This window comes from Sminthopsis crassicaudata, chromosome 5 (assembly GCF_048593235.1).
Source record: "Sminthopsis crassicaudata isolate SCR6 chromosome 5, ASM4859323v1, whole genome shotgun sequence".
Classification (NCBI taxonomy): Eukaryota; Metazoa; Chordata; class Mammalia; order Dasyuromorphia; family Dasyuridae; genus Sminthopsis; species Sminthopsis crassicaudata.
The window spans coordinates 301,554,143-301,580,700 of record NC_133621.1 but is presented as its reverse complement, the minus strand read 5'-3'; the positions used below and the strand labels follow the sequence as shown (position 1 = coordinate 301,580,700).

At 45.9% G+C, this 26,558-nt stretch overlaps 1 protein-coding gene across 1 annotated transcript in view; it reads right to left on the bottom strand.

The window, feature by feature from the left end:
- Positions 1–5,174: 5,174 nt before the first annotated feature.
- EP300 (EP300 lysine acetyltransferase) overlaps positions 5,175–26,558 on the bottom strand; it is a 71,544-nt gene continuing 50,160 nt past the window's right edge. Inside the window, 22 exon segments of the mRNA XM_074271798.1 lie at positions 5,175–7,501; positions 7,690–7,941; positions 7,943–7,972; positions 9,351–9,512; positions 9,990–10,154; positions 10,539–10,704; positions 11,256–11,369; positions 12,424–12,570; positions 12,683–12,833; positions 13,394–13,461; positions 15,293–15,370; positions 16,009–16,065; positions 17,159–17,239; positions 18,702–18,790; positions 19,213–19,452; positions 19,968–20,086; positions 20,741–20,897; positions 21,097–21,276; positions 22,460–22,897; positions 23,595–23,753; positions 24,663–24,772; positions 25,118–25,195. Of these exon segments, the coding sequence (XP_074127899.1) occupies positions 5,315–7,501; positions 7,690–7,941; positions 7,943–7,972; positions 9,351–9,512; positions 9,990–10,154; positions 10,539–10,704; positions 11,256–11,369; positions 12,424–12,570; positions 12,683–12,833; positions 13,394–13,461; positions 15,293–15,370; positions 16,009–16,065; positions 17,159–17,239; positions 18,702–18,790; positions 19,213–19,452; positions 19,968–20,086; positions 20,741–20,897; positions 21,097–21,276; positions 22,460–22,897; positions 23,595–23,753; positions 24,663–24,772; positions 25,118–25,195 (5,228 nt within the window). The 3' untranslated portion in view covers positions 5,175–5,314.

Genomic DNA, 26,558 nt, shown 5'->3' with positions numbered 1-26,558 from the left:
AGTTCATGGGAATGGAGATGATGAGAGGCAAATAGGTTTAAATCAGCTGAGAGTCCAGAATTTTGAGAGTATAGGAATAAATGGACTTTTCCTTCAAATAATCAGTAGCATCTATTTAAAACCAACAGTAAGCATCATATGTAATGGGGATAAACTGGAACCATTCCCAATAAAATCAGAAGTGAAACAAGGTTGCCCACTATCATCAATACTATTCAATATTGTATTAGAGAGTCCAGATTTTTACTGTATGACTTGAGGTGAGCCAATAAAGATCTCTAAATCTCATCCATAAAATGAAAGGCACACATGAGTTTTCCAGGGTTGCTTCCCAACTCAGGACCTCATGAATCAACTAGTTGAGTGAGCTGGAATAAATCACTTCACCTCTCTGAGTCTCAGTCTCATCATTAATAAAATGAGGTTGTCACTCTGCCGTAGCACCATCAACATCTTGGAGAGCTGTGAGGGGCACACGAACGGCTGCTACTTATTATAGAGTGAAAAGTGTTCTGGTCTTTGAGGCAGACATGGCTCCATTTACCAGCTATTTGATTGGGAACAACAAACTTGCTTCTGTATTGTATAGATAAGACTTGTGATTTTCCACTCAAGTCTTCCTCCAATAATTCCTCTGTGTGGCCAGTGACCCTGGCTCTTGGAAAACTTGTCCATGAAGCAGAAGAGTCCGTCCTTTCAGTCCCATCCAGTTGGAAAGTGTTCAAGGACAGATCTGGCAACAGTGTTAGAAGAAGCTCATCACCAGAAAGCAGCCTGAGGTAGGGGGTGGGGTGAGCTGCCATACTGGGTCACTGATTGTTCTACTTTAGTGAACTGAAGATAATTTTTAGAGCATATTGTGATAGAGGCAGGTTGGTAAACTGATCATAAAGAGCTTCATCAAGAGCAAGTCTCCTTTCCAGACCAACTCATTTCCTCTTCAGCAGGCAGTTACATCAGGAGCAGAATATCAGAGATAGATTTGCTGATGTTGGCAAAGCATATAATAAAAGCTCCTAGAAGTCTTTCTAGGTTTCTGTGACATTGTTCTTTCCTGGTTTTTCTGTTGCCCATCTGGACACTCTTCAGGCTGCCCTTGGCAGGACTTTACCCATAAACCCCAAATGTCTCCCAAGACTGCCTGGGACCTTTTTTTGCTCTATCATCTACCCTGGTGATCTCATCACCTTTCATGGGTTTAATTATAGTCTGGGTGGAGGATTCCCCAATCTATCCAATTCTCATCTCATTTCCTAAACTTCCTAAATGCTTTGGATATCTCCAAGAGGCATCCCAAGTTTAAGAGTTCCAAAACAGAATTCGTCTTTCCCTCCCCAGCTTCCCCTCTTCCCACCCCAATTATCCAGGGTCTCAACCTCATATTTTCACCTCACTTCACACAACCAGCCTCTAGTCAAATCCATGGGTACCTTTTTGTTTCTCTTCATTCAGAAGGTGCTCAGTGCAATAGTCTCCAGGTCTCCCTGATTCAGGGGCAGGGAGCACTGGATTTAGAAGCATCATTTTGAGTCCAACTCTAGTCTCCTTCACTAGCTGTGTGATCCTGGCCAAGTCACTTCACCCTCTCAATTCTGCATCTGTAAAATGGGCTAGAGATGGAAATGGCAAAGCACTCCAGTACCTCTGCCAAGAACGCCCCAGAGGTCATGAAGAGCCGGACACAATAATTTTCCGTTCCAATTCACTCTCCACTCAGCTCTATACCTATAGTCCTATTATTTCCATTAGAATTCTGAGCTGATTGAGGGCAGCGACCCTGATTTTTGTATCCCCAGCATGTCTGGTGTGTAGAAAGTGCTTAATAAATGCTTGTTGTGTAACTTGACGGATTGATGATAGTACAGTTAAGGGGGCTCAAGACTAATTGAATATCCTAAGCAGTAGGATTATCACCCTGAAAAGTATTTGTCTGTGTAATTCCAAAGATCTGTGCTTTTTTAATCAGTGAAAGGCATCCATGACTTGATCAATTTTGGAAAATACAGAACTGGGCTAGCTAATCCAAGGAAATTGAGTTGGGATGCAAAAAGAAATAGATGGGGGAGATCATCAGATGGAATCTAACAGGCTGAAAGAGAACAAACATCAATAAATTTTATAGTTGAATAATAGTACAGTTAAGGGGATTCAAGACTAGATGAATAATCTAAGCAGTAGGATTATTACCCCAATACCTGCCATCTAGGGGAGGAGGTGGAGGATAGGAGGGGAAAAGTTGGAACAGAAGGTTTTGCAAGGGTCAATGTTGAAAAATTACCCATGCATGTTTTGTCAACAAAAAGCTCTAATAATATACATGTATGATCACCCCCCAAAAAAGCATTTGTTGGTATAGTTCCAAGGATATGTTTTTTTTTTTGTTTTTGTTTTTTTTTTTTTAATCAGTGAAGGGCATCCATGACCTCAATCAGTTATAAATGATACAAAACTGATAACCCAAGGAGATTGAGTTGGGATGCAAAAAGGGATGGGGGAGATCATCAGATTGAATCTAACAAGATGAAAGAATAAACATCCATAAATTTCATAATTGGACTCAAAAAGTGAATTAGAGAGTGGGAAAGTGGGCTTTCAAAGCTCAATGGAAAAGATATGGTTGGTTGGTTGTTGTCCAAATGACATCATCGTGTCCCGGTCAAGACCCAGTGTGTCCGACTGTGGCTGAACAGACCATTATGTGCTCGGAAAGCTCTACCACAGCTAAGGCACAAATTGTTCACATGAACGTTTGGAGCAGAGATGTCTCTATATTTGTACATCTCCTGTTTCTTTGGAGTTACTGAAAAAATATTTGAAGACCATCGTTACCAGAGATTTTGAAACGATCCCCAAGCCGACACTGGATTACAATTAAACACTCTAATGGGGTCTTTGGAACGTCCATAATGAGGCGAGTCCAGAAGTATTTTTAATTCTGGGCACTGCATTTTCCAAAGAGCATTAATGAACGAGCTCACCCAGGAGGGCAATCACACGAAGAGGTTTGGACTACATACCATGTAAACACTTTTATTCTGGAAAAGATTAGGGCTGGGGGGCAGGAAGACGTTAGCTGCCTTCAATTATTTGGATTCTCATGTATCTCCAACCATGGAGATACTGGTTAGAAAAGCAAACCATTTTCTAACACCTGGAATATAACCACTTTTCACTATTCTGGGTTTGAATTCTGCCTGGGACGCCTTTTTGGAGTCTTCATTCATACACTATTAATCTTGGGGTAGAGTGTTTAAGTGGTTTGTGGACATGCGAAACTAGTAGAGGGGATTTTGGCCCTGGAACCTGGAAGACCAGGTTTAGAATTACTCCATTACTAGCTATGTGATCTGGAATGTCACCCTCCTTATAAAGATCCCTTTCGAGTTCAAAATCTGCAATCTCATCCAGTTACATAGAATTAGCCTCGGTTAAGAGAACGTAGGGCCTGGAAAGCACATATTCCTAACAACCATACAAAGTTTTAGAGGTATCTAATAATGTTACTATTACATTTATTAAGCACTTCCTATGTACTCAGATCCTTTGCTAACTACTGGGGAAACAGGACTTTTGTGGGGCTGCTTTTGAAAACAAAGTGTTATAGAAAGACTGTTAATTCATGTTCACATCTGCTCTCGGAGAGGCCACAGTTGTGAAGATCTCTTTGGATGGGCAGGTGACCATGTAATCTTTAACTGTGGTCTCAATTTTTTTTTTTAACCAGTTTTGAGCCCACCTCAGAGATGGACCATCTTCCAGGTGACAAGGATATCCTGAGATACTCCACCTATCTATGGTCTATCCCAAGCTATTATTAGAACTACCTGAAGGGAGGGAAAAGGCACAAACAAAAGAAAGGAACTTGGCTTAGTTCTTTTCTTATTCGTTGTATTCATCATGGATCCTGGAAGTATTCCTGCCCCAAACCACCTGAAGGCGACTCCTCAAGAACAAGGGAGTCTTAATGGTCTGGCACCCAGCAGGTGAGGAAGGTGCCCACAAGGGACTTTATAATGGCGGAGGCCAGTCTTGGAGAGAAACATCGACCACGCTATTTGCATTAGGTTTCCTAGCTGGCCAACAGGGCTACTATGCAGCACGACCACAATCACCCTGACTTCCGTTGGAGGAGAAGCAAAAATATTAAAAATCAGGTAGTCTGTCTCACACAGTTTATTTAACAATAGGTAATAAGAAATCAATTTTAACAGTCTATACAGTGATCGAAAGTTCATATTTATAAGTAATCAACTTTTAATTGCATGATTTACAACATTTGAGGGTTGTTTTTTTTTTGTTTTGTTTTGTTTTTTTGCTTTCTATTTTCAAGTTTTACAGAAAGTGGAAGAGGGAGGGAAGGAGAGGGGAAAGAAAGCAAGCGTAAAGAAACCCCAGGGACATATTTGCATGTTAAAATCATCCCCTTGGAAGTCTTACCCTCTTTTTTTATTTTTTTCCTTTGTTAGATGTAAAAATAACGAAAAAAATTCTTTCAAGAAACAAAACCACAATATATATCCTAGATCCACGTGGCAGCTGCCCCTGGATAGTCTGAAAGCATCCTTGTTGTTCTCTCTACTTGTAAGAATCGTTTTTAATACTTGAAGTTTTACGCTCAGCCTCTCATACAGAAAATGTCTGGAGGACAAAAGTGGACTCAAAGGGGGACTGGACTATTTCATCTTCTTTTTAAACATTTTTAAAAGAATGAACATCTTTGCACCCAAAGAGGAAAAATTGGTATTTTTAATATATATTTATATATATATATTTATATAATATGTATTTTTTTTTAAAGCAACATTAACCCCTTTTGTCCTCTGGTTTAAGAAATGTTCATGTGTTAACTTCTCTGCCATGGTGTCATGAGGAAAAAGAATGGGGAGAAATGTCAACCATCTGCACCAGTAAATAATAACTATCAATATTACATATTTTCATTAATTTAAAAAAAATAATAAACTGTAATGCAGGTGCAAGGAAAAAGCATGTGGCCTTGACTCTGCACTGCACACACAGGAGGAACGGGAAGGGGAGCACAGAAGGGGAAGAGGCGGGAAAAAGGGCGAAAGGGCGGGAAGGAGGACTGGCGGGGAGCGGCCATAACAAAAATAGATTCTTTATATTCTGTCATCCCTCAGGTTCAAAGTTTGCTTTTTGTTTGAAACCACAAGCTTTTGCTGCCCAGTTCAGATGTGTTCCGGGGAAAATTGTCTTTTAAGCTAAGAAAGATTCAAAAAAATTTTGTCTTCAGTACAAAAAGTCTTAAGAGAAAATAAGTTTTTTTTTGCTCCCAAAATGCTACAAGGTATCTCTAGTGTATGTCTAGTGTACTCTGTGAAAGGCTTGAATTCAAGTCTGAGCTGTCGGCGCTCAGCCCCAGGTCCGAGGCGCCTGCCCCGTGGAGACCCGCCATGCCGGGGTTGCCCGCCAGCTGGGAGAGCATGGCACTCTGGTCCGGGCTGGCAAAGTGCCCTTGCTCCATGGCGTTGGCCTGGGCAGCCACCAGTCCTGGGTGCGGGGAGCTGGTCTGTGGGGACACGTGGTGCGGGGACGGCTGAGGCTGCATCCGGGGGGAGGGGCTGGAGTGGGGCGGCTGGGACTGGGGCCGGGGGGACGGGACGGGCTGGGGGGAGCGCACTTGGCTGCTGAGCGACGGGGGGATCTGCTGGCCCTGGGCCTGGCCCGGGAGCATGTGCTGCTGGGGGCTCATGGGGTTCGGCGGCGCCGGGGAGCCCATCTGCTGCTGGAGCAGCCGCTGCTGGTAGGCCTGCTGCAGGCTGGCCGCCGGCTCCGCCCCCATGGCCTGCGGAAGCTGGCTCATCTGTCCCATGGGTCCGGGCTGCATCTGCTGCATGTGGTGCTGCATGCGCTGCTGCTGCTGCTGCTGGGGGTAGCCCAGACCCTGGGGCTGCGGGAACTGGCCGTGGTTGCCCATGGTGGGGCCCACCCCCTGCTGCTGCTGCTGCTGCCGCTGCTGGTCGAGCAGCTGCTGCTGCTGCCTCCTCATGAGGAGCTCCCGGAATTGGGCCGACATGCCCCCGTGATTCATGTTCATCTGCGGAGCCTGCGGGCTCACCCCTCCCATGGCCGGCGGGGGTTGCGGCTGGGGAGGCGGCTGCGGCTGCGGCGGGGGCAGGCTGGCCCTCTGCACGCCGGCCTGCATGGGGTTCATGGCCTGCATGGCCGGGTTGGGGTGCACGCCCTGCTGCACCTGCATGGCGGGCTGGCCTTGGGGGAGGCCCTGGGGGTTCTGGGTGACGTACTTGGCCGCCCGCTGCTTGATGAAGGCGGCCAGCAGCTGGGGGTTGGCGTGGAGGATGTTGAGCACCTGCTGCTGTTGCATGGGCGAGCTGGGGGAGCGCAGAGTTCTCAGTAGGTTCTGTAAGGCTGCCTGCGGCAGGGAGCCTTGCTTGGACTGGGCCACGGCGGGGACCTGGCCCAGGCCCGGCTGGGGAGCCATGTTCATAGGCTGCCCGGGCTGGTTCCCCGACATCATAGCGGGCCTCTGCATGCCCGGCTGGAACTGCTGTGGCTGGGGCAAGCCGCTCTGGGCCCAGGGGGGCTGCTGCTGCACCCCCGCCGGCCCCAGCCCTTGCTCCAGGTGGCCGCCGGGACCTCGGGCCATGGGGGGAGGGTTCATGCCCATGGGGGCCATCTGAGTCATCTGCGGCATCGGGTGTTGCATGGGCCGCTGGAAAATCTGTACGTGAGCCATCTGGCGCTGCGTCTCGGCGGCCCTCTGGATCTGCATGGCCATCTCCACGGCCGCCGGCGGGGGTCCCTGGACGGGGGGCTGAGAGGTCTGCGGTGGGGTGGGAGGGGTCACCTGGCCCCCTGCCTTGCCCTGGGACACGGCCCCGGGCGGCTGAGCTCTGGGCATGCTGTAGGGCGGCATGTTGTTGGGGGGTGTGGGCTGGGGCTGGGAGACGGGCTGGGGCGGGGGCTGAGGCTGCGGCGTCTGGGGCGTGGGGGGCTGCTGGCCGGTGGGGGTGGTGGGCGTGGCCGGGGTGGGCGAAGGCAGGCCCTGCTGCTGGCCCACCACGCCAGTGCGCTGCATGCTGGCCATCCTCCGGCGCAGCATCTGGGCCTGCTGCAGGCGGTGCTGCAGCTGCTGCTGGCGGAGCTTGTGCTTGATGTTGAGGCAGAAGGGCACCGGGCACTTGTTCTCCTGGCAGTGCTTGGCGTGGTAGCAGCAGAGGGCGATGAGCTGCTTGCAGATGGGGCAGCCACCGTTGGTCTTGCGCTTGCAGCCCTTGGTGTGCTGGACCACCCTCTTCATCTTCTGGCAGGAAGGCAGCGAGCAGTTGGCGTTGCGGCACTGGCAGGCGTGGACCAGCGACTGGATGCAGCGCTGGATGCTCAGCCGGCGCGAATCCCCAGGGCTCTGGGTTGCCGCCGCCTGCTGGTTATTGCTCTCGTCGTCCAGGCCCAGGCCGAGCTTCTCCATCTTGTGGTCGTGGTTCTTAGTGTTATAGCAGGTGATGCACAAGTCGTAGTCCTGGAGAAGGGAGAGAGGCCCGGTCACTGGGGAAGTCTGACTCCCAGCATCCTCCCCCCCAAAGCCTCGCCCTCATGGGGCACCAAGGTGTATAGAAATACGGGCGGTCCCGGGAGCCCTGCCCCTCTCCACCCCAACCCACATCAGGTCTGGGGGCTTCCCAGAGGCTCCTGGCACCACAAGCTTACCTCGCAGACCGTGCAGTGCCATCTCGTCTCCACGTGGTGCTTGCACTCATTGCAGGTGTAGACAAAGCGATCTTGGCTCTGGGTGTGCAGCTCTACCAGCATGCACATGGTCGACCACTGGGCCCTGCGCAGGGAGGAGAACTCCAGGTGTTTGTCTCTGGCCAGGGTGAGGAAGGCGTCACGGCCGTCCATCAGGTCACATGGGATGAGCGGGTCGGGCTCAGCGATGGGGGGCAGAGAGTTGGCGGCCGGGGCCGGCAATGAGGCGAATCACAAAGAAGACCTGCAAAAGAGGACAGCTGCCGGTGACACATTGAACGGACACTCCCACATGCCAAGTGGGCATCCCTGGTGCCGCCTCCTGCGACTTAACCCACTGCTAACAATTCTCTGGGGACTGCCTCCATCAGTGAGCTCAGGACAGCAAAGCACAGCTGCTCACTGCTCTGAACGCCAACATGGAAAGAAAGGCTCTCCTGTTCCCCCCTGCCCGAGCACGCGCTCCCTCTCTGTTCCATTGCAATCAGAAAACAAAGGTGTATAAAAAAAAAAAAAAAAAAAAAAAAAAAAAAAAAAAAAAGGTGTATAAAAAAAACAGAAAACAAAGGTGTATAACTAACAGGCTGAGACAGGAGGATCCTTTTCCAAAAAGACAGGAGGATACTCTTTCCAAAAGAGTAGAAGGACATGGAACAACACTCTCAAATCTTACAACTTGTTTAAGGGGACAAACTTCCAAAGATCTGCCTGAATTGTAACAGAATTTTGGCAAAGTGAGCAGCGCTCTTAAAAAAAAAATTCTAAACCAGAACTTTTTTATCATCATGGTTTTGGTAGTCTATGTTTACTGTGAGATCAATATTTCTCTTTATCAGTGATTTTTTTTAAAAAAAGCTTGTTAATTTCAAAATATATGTGAAGATAGTTCAACATTCACTTTTGCAAAACTTTCACGTTCCAAGTTTTTCTCCCTCCCTCCCTTTTCTTTTCTCTTGTCAGGTTAAAGGTGTGCAATTCTTCTAAACATATTTCCATTCATCATGCGTTCAAGAAAAATCAGATTAAAAAAGGACATTACTCACATCATCTTCCAGCTTGGGAAAAAAAGAATCAAATGGCAGCATGGTATGTTGGAATTTAGTATCATTCAAAGATATCTTGTCACTAGAAGCATGGGGAACACTCTCATTCTCTGTCTCTCCAACCAACACCCACACAGATACACACGCACCCACTCCCCCACCATATATATATATATATATATATATATATATACATACACACACACACACCCCCTCCCTCCCTGCTGAAATGCTGCTCTAGAAAGTCACAAGTAAAATTCCCTAACAACAACAAAGCTATTTCCTCGAAGTCAGAAAATGGACCCTGAAGATCACACAGAACCTAATGTTGTTGGAATGGACGATTCTGAAAAACAGGCATTTTCTTTGATACTTGTCCGCGTTCAAACAGGCAAAATTCAAGCTTGCCCCACAGCCACAACACCCACTCAGCATTTAATGGCCAAAGACCAAGGCCCTCAAACTGGAAAGAAGCTTTTAAAATGAAGCCTGTTACTTCTCTGTTGTGCTGAGAGAGCAGGGGGACAGAGGCAGCCAGGCAGAGAGGGGTCTCCTGCAGGAGGAGCCCACTCGTCTCACCTCTTTGTGCTTCTCCATGGTGGCGTACAACTTTTGGGAGAGGTCATTCGATACATTGGGCATGCCTGGCTTCTTCTTGTTTCCCCGGCTCAAGCTGCTTTTGTTTTTGCTGGTTTTCTTATTATTCTTCTTTTTGGCGTTCTTGCTGTCTCCCTTTGTCACCTGAAGGAAACGTGAGACAAAGGTCAAGGACTTATGGCCAGAGAAAAAGTTGGAAACAAGCCCCTCCTGCTGTCCAATGGAGAGGTGTGCTGAAGGACAGTGAACCTTTGTAGTCCTGTAGCCCAGGCCCGGGGTCCAGACTGACCCCTCCTGGAAAGCTGCAGAGCCCCACAGCACTTAGAAAAGGCTCACATTCAGGAGATTGACAGCATGGAGGGGGTCTGAGCTTTCTCAGCCGCCAAAGTAACTCAGGATGGCTCCCCCAAACTGGCACTCCATATAGCTGCAAACTCCTCAGGACCAAGGGAGCCAGCACCAAGTCCCCGACAATGACAGGATCTGACGTTTGCCCTGCTCTAACAGTCTATAACAGCGCAACAAGGAGAGAACCACCAAGCCCCATAGGAGTGAAGGCCACCCTCCAAGGAGGACAGTCCCATGGGCTCCACTGCTGCCCCGTCTCTGGGGAAGACTTACATCTGTGCTCTCATTGCTCGTGTTCTCTTCTCTCTTTCTCTCTTCTTCTTCCTGCTCTAACTCCTTGATGCTCTCCTCCAGCACGTTGGGCCAGAAATCCCCTTCAAAGTAAGGAAGCTCCTTTGCACTTGTTAAACGATCTTCTGTGGCTTGTTTAAAAATGTCCTACAAAACACACATGTAGTTAATGACCGCCCCTATGGAAGTGGGCCCACCAGCATGATGGGAGCCCCGGCCTCCGTTGGCTACCTCTGCTCCAGCAGTTTTCCCTCCTTTTCAAAATTCTGATGAGGGATGGTTTCCTGGGAGGGACATAACAGGAAATGGAGGCAATTTATTGTTTTTTTCCACCTAGCATCCAGTGAGGCGGAGGTGTCAAATGCAACACTAGTGCATCCTGGATCAGAATAATACATCAAACCACAACAGAACTGTTGTTAACGTGTATTTTTTAAGTGAACATGTGGCCAAGCAGGGATGCTTTGTCTGGGCCATTATTAGCCAAGTTTGAGACCCAAGCACTAAGTCACCATCGACAACAGGACTCACCTTGTAATCATGCACAATGCGCTCAGACACAGACTTGTCCAGCATCTTTTTGTACCATTCCTGCAGTCGTTTGGGTTTGGGGATCTTCTGATCGGGAGGATGGCAGTGAAAGATGTAGTCATCGCCTTCGCTTGGGGGGCAGGCCCAGATGTGCCCCGTGGTGTAGCTAGCCAAAGAAGGTTCTCAGTGAGAAACGAATGGATACTTAAAAGCCAAAGTGACCTAACGAACCACCACAGGGATGACACTGTGCCCATGATATCAAACACCAAGCATGACTCCGGGGGGTTGCTGGTAGCAGCGGAGCAGGAAGAAAGGGCAGCCAGGCCTTTTGGTCACCCTGTCACTGCCACAAAGAAGCCCACACCACCACAAATTCTTGTAGCAGAGGATCATTCATGTACAGCAGGAAGGTGTGGGGTATTCCTGAAAATGCCGTTTAACATGAAGGAATCAAAAGTGGAGAGAGAGGTGACTGCCATTTTTACTGGGCGCAACAGAATGTACTTTTTTAAAAGGATCATCTCATGAGGATCCCCCCACATTCAATAGGACAAGAAAACCTAAATCAATGGGATCATTATTTTCTTTGAAGGTAGGAGTGCAGTTGAAAAAATATCCTCAATGTTCATTTGATTCTGCTATTGTTTGATTTCTTGAATGCTTAAGATAAATTTATATTAAAAAAATTAAAAATAGGAATACTGATATACTTACCCTAATTTCTTAACATATTCTAAGTAGCCAATTAAGATTTCATGATAGACTGCAGTCCTGAAGCATTTGGGACGGAAAAAATGAACACTGTCGAGGTAAGATATATATACTCTCCTAAAAAGACAGGAAGGAAAAAGAACAAATCAAATTTTGCTGAAATGGTCATTCATATCGGTATAGACACTCCAGCAGGCATTTGAAGAAGAGAAATTCTCCTATCTCCAGACTACCTAGACCTATAGAAAGTAGGTTTTACATCCCTAAATGTATCTTTTAAGTCACAGCAACTTTTCCTAATGAATGACTTTTGCTACCTGCCATGATACTCTACACTGCTCTGGATGACATTCCCCCTCGCTGGCCAGACAACAATCAGCTTTAATCTCAGTGCTCTTCTGACTGTACTCAGGCCCTTTCTTTGATAAATGGAACTTCTCAGGTAACTGGAGATGCCAAAAATTGGACATTTTGAATTTTAAATCATAATATACCTACTTCAGGGCAGAATTTCTCAGTTAGAAGGAAGGGGCCTCTGGGCCACCAAGATTAGACCAGGCAGTCCCCTACCTGGTGACTTCCTTCCTTTTTTTTTTTTTTTAAATCTCTCTTTTTTTTAAAATTAATTTTATAATTATAAATTTGTTTTTGACAGTACATATGCATGAGTAATTTTTTAATAACATTATCCCTTGTATTCATTTTTCCAGATTTTCCCCTCCCTCCCCCTAAATGTCAGGCAGCCTCATACATTTTACATGTGTTACAGTATAATCTAGATACAATAAATGTGTGTAAATCCAATTTTCTTGTTGCACGTTAAGTATTGGATTCCGAAGGTATAAGCAACCTGATAGACAGTAGTGCTAACAATTTACATTCAATTCTACCTGGTGACTTCCAAGGCAGTCTTTGTGGAAGAAAGTTCTTGACACCAAATTTAAATTTGTACCATTGCAACCTCTGCTCCTAGGCCAGCCCCATCCTGGGGCCAAGCAGGATGAGATCTCTAACAGATCACAGTTCTTGAAGACAGACAAGAGGTCCACTTATTTGCCCTGATAAGCCTTCCCAATTCCTCCAACTTTTTCCCAGGGCATGAATAAGACATAGAAAGCCTTGCCCTGCCTGCTCACTCTGTACATCCCAGCATGTCAAAGGCGCCCCTTACCTCTGATTGGGTGGAGGGCAGTCAGATCCATACTCCTGAACATGCATGCCAAAAAAGCACAAGTCAACACCATCTATCTCCTCGAAGGCGAAGAGGGCCTTTGTTCGGTAAGGGAAGGATTCTGCCATTTCACCACTGTCGACAAACCTGCAGGATTCAGAGCAATGCGTGGCTGGTCAGGTGGAGGACACACATGTGCAGAATAAGGCAGAGCAATGGTCAAGAACTCCCCCCAAACCCGCCTTAAACCGAGACCTACCTTGCTTTCATGCCCGGCTTCACCTCGACGGTTTTATCTGAAGCATGAACAACCCGAACTGTGACCTCTCCTGACTCTGGGTGATTCTGCCGTCTCAGGAAGTCATTTACTCGGTTTTCGAGGAAGGTACCAAGCCTGGTGGTTGGTAACCCTAAAGAAACCAAAGTGATCATCGAAAACCATCCACAAGCACATCTCTTACAGTTCTCCAGAAAAAAGGACCATTGTCAGCGTGTGAGATTATTAGGACCACCCAAAGATCTCATACTGGATAAAACACATTGCCTTCCCCCCATTCCTATAAAATTTTAAAAAACTAAATTTTTATTGGTATCTTTTGCTTGCACATAATACTCGCTTCTAAATTTATCCCTACTGTAGGGAGGGGGCCAATATAAACAATAACAATCAGCAAAAAAAGAAGAAAAAGAAAAAAGAGAGACTCAAAATAAACCGATGTGCCAGTTCTGGAATACGCCATTCACTAAACTTGGACGACGCTGACTTGTTGAGGTTGCCCTGGCCTCTGGAATAAACAAGGTAAACGAGGTGCCCACTGGCACTGACGGTGATTCTCCACCAATAAAACCCCAAGTCTGGGCCAAGTCCAGCAGGAGTGAGGAGCTGTCACAGCATCCTGTGGTAGTGTTCACCTACACTTTGCCAGGACTAATTAGGTGAAGTTCAGTTACCGAGAAGGAGGCGACATACTTTTAGCTGAAAACTTGTTTTCCTTCCGAGTTCGTCCAGTTTTCTTCAGACACCCATCACAGACAAATCTGCAGGTAGAACAAAACCAAAAAAGATCACATGTGGTTACTGAGTCTCATACGAGCCGGAAAGGAAATTAAACAAAAAAGAGAAGGCATATTTTCCAACAGTGGAGAAGAAAAGGGACCTCCCTATTCTAGTTGTATAAAAATGGGATCCTGCAAAGGCACCACTCGTGGCTACTGGGCTGGGAGAGAACATCAAGTCCCAGCTGAACTGGAGAGGCCATGGTTTTTTACTCTTGCAATAGTCTTTCCTTCAGGCCACTTGCCCGCCAAGGGAGCGGCAGAGGGCTACCCTGTAGGGCAGTGCCAAAAACCACTTTGGGCTTCGGAGGGAGCACCCTCCCCCCCACCCCCGGAGCCCAGAGAAGGAAGATTAAGAACTCAAGATGTTACAAGAGGACACTAATCATCTAATCAATGAGATCATGAAAAGAAACCAGCTAGGAAGCAAGGCCCTAATATGGAAATAAAGAACAATGATCTAAATGAAGTGTCCCAGGGAAGGTCTGGGTCAGAATTGAGGAAGACAACCTGACCCAGGTAGTTTCAGGTGGAAGGTCACCCAGCCAAAATCTGAGGAAGAGGAGGTGTGAGAGAGCTGCTGCCTGTGGCTGAAACAGCCCCAGTCTGGTGCCTCCCCAGGCACAAACGAACTGCCAGGGAGAACCAAGAAGAGGCCTGAGGCGGGCTTCTCAATTTCAGACCATGGCTCTCCAGGGAAGGCGCATCAGGAAGTGAACGGCTGAGTCTGAAAATGTCTTTTGGATTGTGGATGACTGGCCCTAGAGGGTAGGGTAACGCTACTTGCACTTGGGTCAGACCAATAGTAACAAGGTAAAAAGCAATGGACAGATACGGCTCCTGACCCATTCTGAGGGGGCAGCCGGGGCCTTCTGACTTTATAAAGCCAATAGAACGTGCCAGCTCTGTCTCCATGCCAAAAAGTTTGACTTCAGTTCCAAGAAAAACTGCAAAGGGCTCATCTCAAGATGGTCAACATCTAGAAACATCTCTGGGAGATGGCGGGCTTCTCTTCCTTTCCTGACAACACCCCCGTCATGGTTCTAAGCCTGCTCTGGGCAGGTGTGACTCGGCCACCTCAGCATTTCTGTGACCAGAGACCCAGAAACCAAAGGTGCTCATACCCAAATGTTTCCAGTACCACATTAAAAGCCATTCACCTACCACCTGCTTTTTTTTTTTTTTTTTTTTTTTTTAAATCATTGTAGTGCTGTTCACCAGGATTCTGTAATGCTCATGGACAAAGAGGGGAACTGGATGCTAGAACCTCATCTGATAACTTGGAACAGGAGGCCAGATCTACAGAGTGGCCTTTCTCTAATGGAGAGCCACAGCAATCTCTGCTTTAATTTGGAGGTTTAGAAACACCCTTTAATTAAATTAATTTAATTACGCAGATGTCACAAAGCTGAGAAAGGCAGCGTATGTGTGTGCGTGTGTGTGTGTGTGTGTGTGTGTGTAAATATAAATAAAAATATACTCTACAAGTCAGGAAGACTCCAGTCTAGGAGACAAAATTTCACAAGGATACATACCAACTCTTACAATGGATATTTTAAAAATTGTTTTTCTGACAAGAAGACAGGACAAGCATGAAAAAGAGACAAGCTAAGAGCTCAGGTAGGTCCCATGTTCAGCCCTGTGGCCCACTTCCAACTCTGGAATTCTGGGAATGATCCCAGCTCTGCCACAACTCCCAGTGTAACCCCAGCAACTCACTAGGTCTAGGCCACTGATCTCCCACAGGCACCTCGAGTGGCAGGGGGGTCAAGAGAGGATGAGTACAAGGACAACTAACAGCATCGCAGCTTACCCGGAGGGCCAGATGACTTCGTTGTGAAGGACACAGATCTGGTGCATTTTCCGGCCACATTCTATACATTCAACAAATCTGGAAAACAAAATAGCCAAAAGTCACAACTCAGAAAACACCCAGAAAAGAAAGCCACGTCCAGGCCCACTGGTGATCGTTGTCAAGGGAGGCCTGCCAACTACGACAGAAAGTGGCCCCTTGGTTAGCTACATCCAAAAGTCAGTGCATTGTGGCCGCTAGGATTTGGAAAGGTTGGAGACGACCAAACAAGTGGGGCTGCACCTGCCACCTTGGGGCCCCCCAAAGAGCAGATACCACCTCTTGTCTCCTCAAATTCTTGGGGTGACACAGAATATCTGCATATTTCAATACCCCTCGTTTCTCAGAGTCATGATACAAACAGGCCAATTACATGAGGCCTCACTCTAGCACAATCATTTCTCAGCTCTTGATCCAAGTGAAAGCATTAATTGTAGAGCTGTGTGGTCGACCAAGAGATAGATGACAGCTCCAAGATATGCTCCAAGGCTACCAAAACATCACGTCACTGAATGGCACACGGATCAAAACACAGTTGGATCATTCATCAGTTCACTGGTGGTCTTAGCAGGTAGCTTAGTAGCAGGTTAAATTACAATTCAAGGAAGGGGTGGGAGAAGGAGATTTTATTAAAGGGTTTCTGGAAAGAGAATGATAAAACATCCATCAGTACTTACAGTTCAGGATCCAGTGTGTCATTCTTTCTTTTGGAAAACTGTTCCTTATTTATTGTACTATGGAGAGACAGAGAAAGGGACAACATTAAGAAAACACTCTTCAAAGGAATGACTATTTTTTAATCTACTCTTCTAGCCAAAATAAATAGCATAAATAGCCATCAAAGGCGGTCTGCTGAATTAATTTGTCTCCGTTTAGCATTTGTAAATTGATCCCTTCTACGGTATTTAAAAAACCAATAAATGACAGTGGAAAGTAAGCTAAAAGGATTTCAACTAATAATGATTGTATTTATGATTCCATCACTAATACCCATGATGTCAATGTTTAAGAATGACTGTCACAGAGACAAGTAATAAACGCTCGTAAACATTTAAGAATGTATGAATAAATAAGAAAATGGACCCCACATGATGAGAGTTGCTTTGCGCCTGTAAAATAACTTCTCATAGACATTCATACTCACTCATCCTGTCAGGTCCATCTTCAAAAGACCACAGGGACCAATCTCCCAAAGCAAGGTAAACAAGTCCTCTCTTCCATGTATGTATGTATGTATGTATGTATGTATGTGTGTGTGTATGTATGTATGTATGTCTCCTCATGGGAATTTTGGGAGTAGAAGAATCACTTCAAATGTACAGCACTTATCCCAATCATTACTATAAGGTTCATGATAGATTTTGCCTTAGACTTTGTTCCCCTCAACAATATTCATTGGTCTCAAAGCATTATAGTGATGTTCACTTGGACCCGGCAGCGCTCTATTCTGAATACAATTCGTGGAGTAATAAATTGAGTTCAATCTTGTTGGAAACTTTAGTTTCAGTCGTGATTTGGATCAAACCTCTGAAGATGTTAGCAGTGGCCCCTCCTTAGAGGTCATCCTCCTCTTTCCTTTCTATTTGAGTCCATGGCTCAGAGAAATTACTTTTCTGCTCTCTAGTTGGAGTCTCCGAGAGAGGTCAGACCACACTTGTTTCCAAGATAAAGTGACGTGTACAACTCACACACTGGTCTCAACACGTATTTATGATACTGACAGACAGGACTAAAAGGGATGACTGTTTTCAAATGAACGAGGTGAGATGACAACGCTTTTCCAAGTGAAACATTCACAGGCACCGATCCTAAGCCACAGATACTTACGTTTGAGGCTGGGATGGATCATCCCCCAGAGATACGCTCTCGCCCTGGATTTCATTGAAACACTTCTCACAGAAATGATACCTGTCGGCAAGAAGGCCATACTGGGGTGAACTGTTCCGGTCACCCAACACAGCCCAAGCCACGCAACGATGCCACCAATCACAGCAGGCCAAGGAGGGGGACAGGAGCAGAGAGCAGGTCATCAACGGCGACAAGGACAGTCAATGATGGAGGTACATGGGCACCCACAGTTTGGGTTTGGGTTTGGGTTTGGGTTGGTGTTTGCAATCAGAGCCAAGTGCAGACAACGACAAGCATGGGAGAAAAAAAAAAAACAACACACACGTACACACGTACTCAAAACAAACGTGGGATCGCGGGACAACGGACAACACGGGGCCAGACAAGACAACACAGAGCAGAAAGCCAAGGCAAAGCACAGATTAGCATTCAATCTCTCAAATGGGATTCCCCAAGCAGCAAATCAATTCCAATGAAGTCAACCCACACCCCCCATGCCACTTGAAGCAAAGGATCCGGTTGAGGAAGGGGAAGGGGAGAAATGCTCCTGTGTCCTTCCCTTAAGTAGGGCAATCCTACTTTCCTCTATCCCTCTTGTGACAATCCCGAGGTCATCATGGGGAACAAAGTCTGACCTTGGCCAAGTTGGGGGCTGACTATTGGGGGGTCCTTACTGAAATAGGGTGGAGGCCAAGCCCCCGGAGAGTTGTGCGCCTGCATGCAGACTCACACACACAACTTCCGAATGGGCTGGAATTTAGAAGCCAAAATGGTGTCAAGACAACATATTGGAGGGCAAGGGTGGGGAAGAGCAGGACAACGGGGAATGCTCCATGCCAACTATCATTCAGTTATTCTAGCTTTAAAAATTTCACTAAACGTAATCAACGGAGCCTCAACTACCACCAAAATGTTAATGAGAGTGCGTCAAACTTTGCTAAAGCAATCATTTTTCAAAATCAGAACCTTGGTAAAGGGCCATCACTACAAAAAAAATGTTCTTTCATTTAAATTTATTTGTTTTTCCAGTTTTGCCATCACATATCACGGCATGCCAGCATGAAAGAGAATACAGTGAGCATAGTTATACTATATGCTGGTTCCTGAAAAGGCAGACATACAATTACTACGGATAAGAAACATTTGCTGATGGCTGGTTAGGGCAAGGGGCTCTTCTCTATATACAAAAAATAAACACGCTGAAATACATATTTAATCTATCTGGATACCAAGAACTTCTCATGGATCTCACTGCAATAAACTTCTCTGTGAACAGAGAAGAGCTAGTAACATAAATTGTCTCAGAGAACACTCGCCTTTTTTTTTTCTTTTGGGGGGGGGGGAGGCAACTGGGGTGCCATGGCTTGGCCAAGGTCAAGGAACTGTTGGGTTCCTGAGGCTAAATTTGAACTCTGATGCTCCTGATATCAGGGCCGGTTCTAGCTGCCCCCAATTCTTTCCTAAGAGACCTGAACCCACCCTTTCCTAGATGTCTGGAAGGCCTCTCTGGGGGCAGGCTTACCTGTTTTGGTAACTGTAGTAAGTGGCATCTCGAGGGATTGTGCACAACTGTTTGCCATAGCAACAAAGTGTTTGGGGTGAAAACTCCAACTGCAAGGTAAATGGGACACATTGCAAAGGTTTGAATGACAAGCCAAAAGAACAAATCAACTGCTTTTAAGGACCTTCTACCCTCCAAGCTCATAACTTTAACTTCTCTTCACCTGTCTGTTGATGTTCTACTTTTAAGGAAATAAATACTTAAAAATAAATAAATAAATTTAAACACACATACACACAAATTTATATATATATAAAATAGCCCACAGCAAGTTTCTGATTTAGTACGGTGCAGTACAGTGAGGGAAAGTTATTACTAATTCAATAAGATGCAGGAATAGCGGCAGTAACACCACCAATCATCCCAATCTCAGCTATCCTCACAAGTGGCCAACCACCGGAGACCCATCCTCAGACAGGCCCACGGGAGCCCAGGGCCAGAAGAGACCCCCGAGGGAGAGCCCATTTCTCACCTTTCTGCCACAGCAATAGCCAAGGCTCTGCATGACAGGATCAATTTCTTGCTCAAAGACCTCGGCCAGCTTGGAGCAGTACTTGTACACCCTCGATGTCTTTCGGTTATAGAGCCAGGCATTGTTGAACATAAGCCATATGTCATCCACATACTGCCAGGGCTCTTGGTACTGTCCAGTGTCTAATTTCCTCTTAATGGTAGAGAGATCCATTGGACTCTTCACGATATCAAAATAATCCTAGTAAGACACAACAGACGTAAGCCATCATTATTCAGAGACTTCCAGGACAAATCCAAGGAACAAGGGATGGCGGATCACTTATCTGTCTTTATTCTAAGAGAATAAAACTCTAAAGGCAACATTGGAACTCTATCTTATTCTATAGCTATTAAGAGACTTTCCAGGCAAGAGCTGCAGATGCATTTTCCTGTTCTACCTGCAGCTAAGTCTGGATCCAGAACTCCCAGATGAACAAAACATGACTCAACTACCTTATGTTCTTGGGACAGCACTGTCCCTTTTGATGTTGTCTTACTACCTAGTGTTTTCTGCCTCATTATCACTTCTGGTCAAATGCATGGATTTTCAAAGCTACAAGAAAAATTAAAAACATAGCCTATATTCATTGAGCATCTAATGACTAATTCCTCAAATTACGGAATACCAGAGATATAAAAATAAATAAAATAAAAATATTGTAATAGTTCAGAGATAGGAGTGGGGCTAATGGGAGGGCAAAGTCACATACGTACCGGGATTCCTAGAAGCTGGGGGTCAACAGGCTGCCGGAAGGGAAGGGATTCTGGATCCTGACGGTAAAGGGCCTCCAGTGTTGGCATAAGTGCCTGACGTAATTCTTCTGGCTTGAAAACTTCAAAAAAAAAAATTTAAATAGAAATAACTAAGTGCAGATATGCACACATTTTTTATGTAAGTTAGAGCACTTAGAAAATGTGCACAAAACAAAAACAAGCCCCTTCAACCTCCCTCTCTCCTCTCTAACACAGCCCACCCCTACTAATGTAAGGAAATGACCACTAAAGCCATCTCTCCCAAGGGGGTGAGGAGTTAGCTTTAGGCAACACTACATAGAGAGGGTCCAAGACACCTTGAATTAGGTCAATTCCGTCTGTGATGAACTAGTTAGAAGTGCTCTGAAACAGGGGATGTGTCTGCAAAAGCAGGACTTATCAAAACAAGCCCAGAATGTTCAAATAATATTTTTATTAATAGATGTCATAAACTATTGAAGGTCCTAGGAAAACTTGGCAATGGTTTACGAATCTACTAAAACGTAATGACAAAAAAAGAGTCCTCAGGTTTTTTAAGACGAACCGTGCCCAGAAAATGAGAAGGGGGGGAGGGGGGAGAGGAGAATAGGAAGGGAGACAGCAGCAGGGAGCCAAATGCAGAAAGGGAAGAAGGGAGATCTGAGTGGTGGGCCTCTGCAGGCCCTCAGGCCACTCCAGACCGGCTTGCCCCTTCCTCCCCATTTTCCACAAGGGAGAAGCTGACCTAGACTTACTTTTTTTCTTCGACTGTCCTGGGGCTGGAGAAGACTGAGTGGCTGGAGTGTTTGGCTGCTCCTCTTCCTCCTTCACTTCCACTTTCACTTCTCTAGGTTTCTCTTCGGTGTCCATGGCATCCAGCTTACAGTCTTCTGCCGCAGCCACTGCTTTGGCCTGAAAGACAAGCAGGGAGTTCTGTCCTAGAGCATCCTTCATTTGCTAAGGAGGAGACACCATCGTGGAGTTCATTTAGTGAGATGCAAACAATCAGAACTGGAGTCTGAACTTGCTGCTTTGTCAAATGCTTTTTATTATATTTATTTTTGTTCTAAAGAGAAGACCAAACTCATGAGCCATGGTTCACTGCTCTTACCTCTGTCTTATCCTCTGGCTGGGGGTCTCCGGGTTCTGATGGATCCTCCTCCATTTTGGAGCCAATCTTAAGGTCCTGAGAAGGCTGCTGCTCAGGAGCAGTCTGGGAATTCACTTCCGTGCTACTAGTTGATGGAGGGTTTGATACCTGTCCTTCGATGCTCACAGCAGGCTGGGAAAGCTACAGACAAAGCAAAGGGTCCAAATTATATTGGAAATGTATGTGGAGAACACTTGTCTGGGGCATGAAGTTTCAACTTTTGTGAATTCAGTGCAGTTTCCATTATACTTTTAAACTTTTCTCACTGAACCACTCAGGTGTTTAAATTTACCATTTTAAAAAAAGTATAGACATCCAAGACTTGTAAATATCTGTTTATTTTTTCTCCAACAAGGACTGAGTATCTAGTACACAATTTAAGATAACATGCCAGGGGCCTTAGAACAGTCTAAGAGACTCCTGAAGAAGCTTCTAAATCTATGAGGAAAAAAAAAGCAAATAATCTAATCTCTCTCCAGTGAAATGGCTGCCCCAGGAGGGGCCCAAGTTTCAAGCCCATGGTGACCCACATGTGTACAAAGGCCCTTCCCCTGCTTTTGGAGATGAAGACCCCTTCCCTTCCTACACATACTCTCCCCCACCCCACAGTTTCATTATTCAACAAAGGCTACAGATGCTCTGCTCTCCTTTCTCCTCTTCAGGAGACGTCTGTCACACACAGTGGAATGTTCTACACAGTTGGTTTTCTACAATCATAAAAAAAGGATGCTAGGATGTTTTAGATCCATTAAATACATGGGATCATTTCCATAGTAACTACTATGTGTTAAGCACTACACACCTATGATATATTCATGGATCCTCCCAACAAGCCCGAGAGGTATTATTATCCCCATCCTACAAATTAGGAAATCTAGGCAGACAAAGGTTGCCTAGGTTATCCGTCCAACATCACACAGTTATTAAATGTCTGAAACTGATTTAAATCCAAGTCTTTCAAAGTCTAGGCCTCTCTTCATCTCTTTATGCTTTCTTTCCTGCATTCTGTACCCCATGACATTAAGGTATAGCACCAGGAGACCCCCTAAATTGGTGGATTAGAATGACCCTTTTCCAAGCCATTCGGCCAGTGGCTTTCCTAGTCGATGTCCTTGCTGCACCCCTCTGGCTCTCCTGCGCATGGTGGCAGGAGCAGCACAGAAGGGACATTTCCTTCAGCACAAGGACTGAAGACATTCCTGACTATTTCTGTTATCACCAAATGTACTAAATGGCTGCCGGGCAGTCTCAGGGCACCCACAACAGTCTATTTGTCAGTGGTCATGCTAGGTAGAGAAGAGAGAAAAGTCAGTTCTGTACATACTGGAGTCGTCGGCTGTTGAGGCGGTAGTGGGGCCGTTGGGGTGGGCACCGAGGGTGTGGCGCTCTGCTGGGAGAGGGGTTGTTGCTGGGGCGGCTCAACCGAAGGAACAGCAGGAAGTGGAGGCTGTACTTGGGGAGGAAGCTGTGCCTGAGGAGGTGTGGGCGTCTGTCTCGGAGTAGGGTGGAGAGCAGGGGGCTGTGGTCCAGAGTTCATTGCTGGGGGTGTTGGAGCAGGGGCTGAAGCTACTGGAGCTGGAGGCTGCTGGGACCCCATGCCTGGAGGAGTATGATGTGGTGTAGGAGTCCGACTGGGGACCGGAGAAGGTGAATTCCGATGCAGCGAGGGTTGAGGGAGAGGGGGGCAGTGAATGTGGTTCCCCTGAGAACCGGGAGTCATTGCAGGAGAATTCACAGGACAGGAAGAACTGGACATCTGTGCCTATTGAAAAAATATATATCCATTTTATAAGTTCACACAAGGAATACTTCCACCTGAATTAAGCAAGTTTAAAATGAGATGTTAAGATTGTTATACACAATAAGACTATACCGATGATCAATTCTGATGGATGTGGCTCTCTTCAACCATGAGAGGATTCAAATCAGTTCCACTTATTCAGTGATGAAGAGAGCCATCCACACCCAGAGAGAGGACCGTGGGAACAGAGTATGGACCATCACATAAGCACCCCTATTCTCTCTGTTGTTCCTTCTTGCATTTTGTTTTCTTTCTCAGTTTTCCTCTTCCTTTCTTCTTGATCTCATTTTTCTTGTGCAGCAAGATAATTGTATAAATACAAATACCTATATTGGATTTAACATATTTAACATGTATTGGACTACCTGCCAGCTAGGGGCAATTTGTAGGATTTTGCAAAATCAACAAAAAGGTTTTGCAAGGGTCAATGTTGGAAAAATTACCCATGCACATGCTTTCTAAATAAAGAAATTATTATGAAAAAAAAATTTAGTTATACCCAGTGAAATATACCAAGGGGGGGAAACAAAAGGTGTTCTCCCTAAACAACATCTACAATACATAATGGGTTTCCCAATCAGATGAGCAAAAAACACTAAGTCACTACATGCTCCCCTGAAAGTTGAAAATACAGACTCAGAACAAGCCTCATACGTACTTGAGACACTGGTGCCTGGCTGTTGGGCTGAGCCATAGGCATATTTGCAGCATTCAGTCCTTGAGAGGAAGCAGAAAACTGATTCTGTTGAAGGAACTGGTTCTGGCTGGAAGGCTGACCAACTCCTGGCTGTTGCATCCGTGAAGCAAAGGCAAGAGACTGCAAAAGAGCACACAGCCCCAGGATAACTTGAGATGATGCCGTAAGGATATGTGGGCAGAACTAAAAAGGCTTAGCTTAGGATTCATGATAGCTGGATTGGAATTTTCCCAGTTGGGCCCATGGGGCAAAATGGCTTTAAATTTTATGGAAAGAAAAACCTTCTAATGAATAAGTACAACTCTTTAAGAACAAAATGAGCTGCCCCATTTTCACTCCCTAAAAAGGATGATCAAGGAAAGAATAAATGTCAACCAGTGGAGACAATTAACAGTTTCAACTAAGTTAAGGTTTTGGGAAAACAGGAATTAAAAAAGAAAGGAGGGGGACAACTAAGGGGAAAGCGATGACAATAAAGAGGAGCCGATGTCCAACTACTGCCTCAAAGGCCTATCCCAATTGTCATCGAGGTATGATCCACGTTACTGGCCCAGGGAAAAGAGAAGGTAGGAAATACTTCCTTGAAGATCCGAAGTGATTAATGGGAGGGAGAGCAAATCTGCCAAGTATTCAGCAGCACTGGGTACAGCAGCACAATTTCTCCCCTCTAACACCACATACATTCATTAGCACATCAGGCAGGTCAATAGACTAAATCAACGATGACCTTTCTGTCCCACAGGCAGAAGCCAAGAAGGCCTCCACACGCACCTCCATGCCTGTGCACACACTATAGCCAGGGACGGCTCCAGTTTGATCCTCCCTTTTGGGGGGACGACCACCTACATTTGGTACATGACCCTACGACACTCCCCCCTTTGATTCTCTTCCCAAAGTGTGACCCCATGTTTAAAGGAAAGATCACCAAGCAGAAGGCCCCGCCCGACCATCTGGAAGTTGTGCTGATGACCCCCACCAAGGCATGGGGAGGTGGGGGTGAGGAGAAGGGAAGGAGGACTCCTTTCAGACCTGGTTCATGGGCCCCGCCTGGCTGAGCTGTCCAGGGTGCTGAAGAGGTGGCGTCTGTCTGGGTCCAAGAGAGGGCAGCTGCATGTTCATCTGGCCAAACTGATTCATTCCTGCTTAAAGAGACAAACTGAGTCTGAATGAGGGTGACTAAAGGAGCCACATAATCACAGGAACTTTCCAAAGAACAAAATATTCTCTCTGCTAAAAAAGAAGGAAATTTGCACAGGAATTGATGCTCTTTAGCTGGATGAGAGGATATGGGGGGAGGGGTGTTATAATACAGCTAGTAAGTGTTAAATTTGAACTCGGGTCCTCAGATTTCTGTCCATGGTGCCATCGGGCTGCCCCAGGAAGACATTTTACAACGTGCAGTTCTGGTCATTGGAATGGCCCTTTATTAGGGGGTGTGTGCAGCCAGGGGTTTCTCCTCACTAAGACCACTGCGGGTGACATACCTGTCTGTGGAGGCATCCGAGTCATCATCTGGGTCGGAACATTGGCACGGATCATGGTTGGGTCTGGCAAAGGACCATCTGAGGGAGAAGAGAGCCCAGATTAAGCAAACACCTTCCTCCCAAAAATGGAAATAAAAAGACTGAAAGTCTTCTAGGGGCTCTGTTAACTTAACCTTTGGTCTCAGGTGGTACCGCCCGGCCCAATTTAACAAGCTCTTTCCTGAAACTGGCCCAGCCATTTCCTTCAAGAGAATAATTATACTACTATATGGTGTGTATGTACGGGGGTGGGGAGGGAAGGAAAAGAGGCAGAGAGGGCAGGAGAGGGAGAATAAGCAAGGATTTATTTTTCAATTAGTCACTCATTTCAGTCCTGTCCACTTTTCCTTGACTGTTTGGAACTCTCTTGGCAAAGACACTAGAGTGGTTAGGATTTTCTTCTCCAGGACATTTTAAAGGTGAGGAAAAGGAGGCAAACAGGATAAAGTGACTTGGTCAGGGTCACACACTGGGGTGTCTGAGGCCGATTTTGAAATTGAGGAGAGGAGTCTTCCTGATTCCCAGCCCAGTGCTCTATGCACTGTGCTACCTAACTGGCCCCCAAAAGGTCTCCTAGTGGGATCACTGCACAACTTATTAGACTGATAATCTCATGTGTTATCGCATCCTAATGAAAAGGAAGTTACCTTGGGGCAGCTAGGTGGTGCAGTGGATAGAGCACCATCCTGAAGTCAGAAGGATCTGGTCTCAGACAAATTACAAGTCCTAACTGTGTGACCCTGGGCAAGTCATTTAACCAACTGCCTCAGGAAAAAAAAAAGTTCCCTTTATAAAATTTGTGGAACTAGAACTATTAATAACAAGCACCAACTAAAGGAAACAACAAAAGTAAAATGAATATAAAATAGCTACACACTCATTTCACCTAAATCCCTCAAATAAAGCAACCCTTCTTGCAAAACTTCCTATTATGGGAAGGAAGCTTTCCCCATCCTCCCTCTCCCCAAACCCTTCAATACTGGGAAAGAGCTACTATTTGCCTTATATCTTCCAGGATAACCATCCTCAGAATTGTGTCATGGTTTGCCGAACCTCCAGGCTACTTTTCCCTCCAGTTTTCAAATGATTTTCTTTAAAATGGGACAAAATGACAAGAACTCAAGAACACACACAAATTATGCTTTCATGACTATGGACTATACAGTGTCATTCCTTCTCTGGAACTGGACATTGAGCCTGTAATTAGTGAGGAGGGTTGACTGGATGATTTCAAAAGGGTTTTCTAGTTGTTTTTTAAAAGGCTATTTAAAAAAAAAAAAAATCCCCTATTTTCATATTAACTGCACTCCTTACCAGCACAATTGTGAAGGGAGAGATGGACAGGATTTTCTTTCTTAGCTCCACAATAAAGGTTTTTTAAAAAACATGTAAATGACTTGTG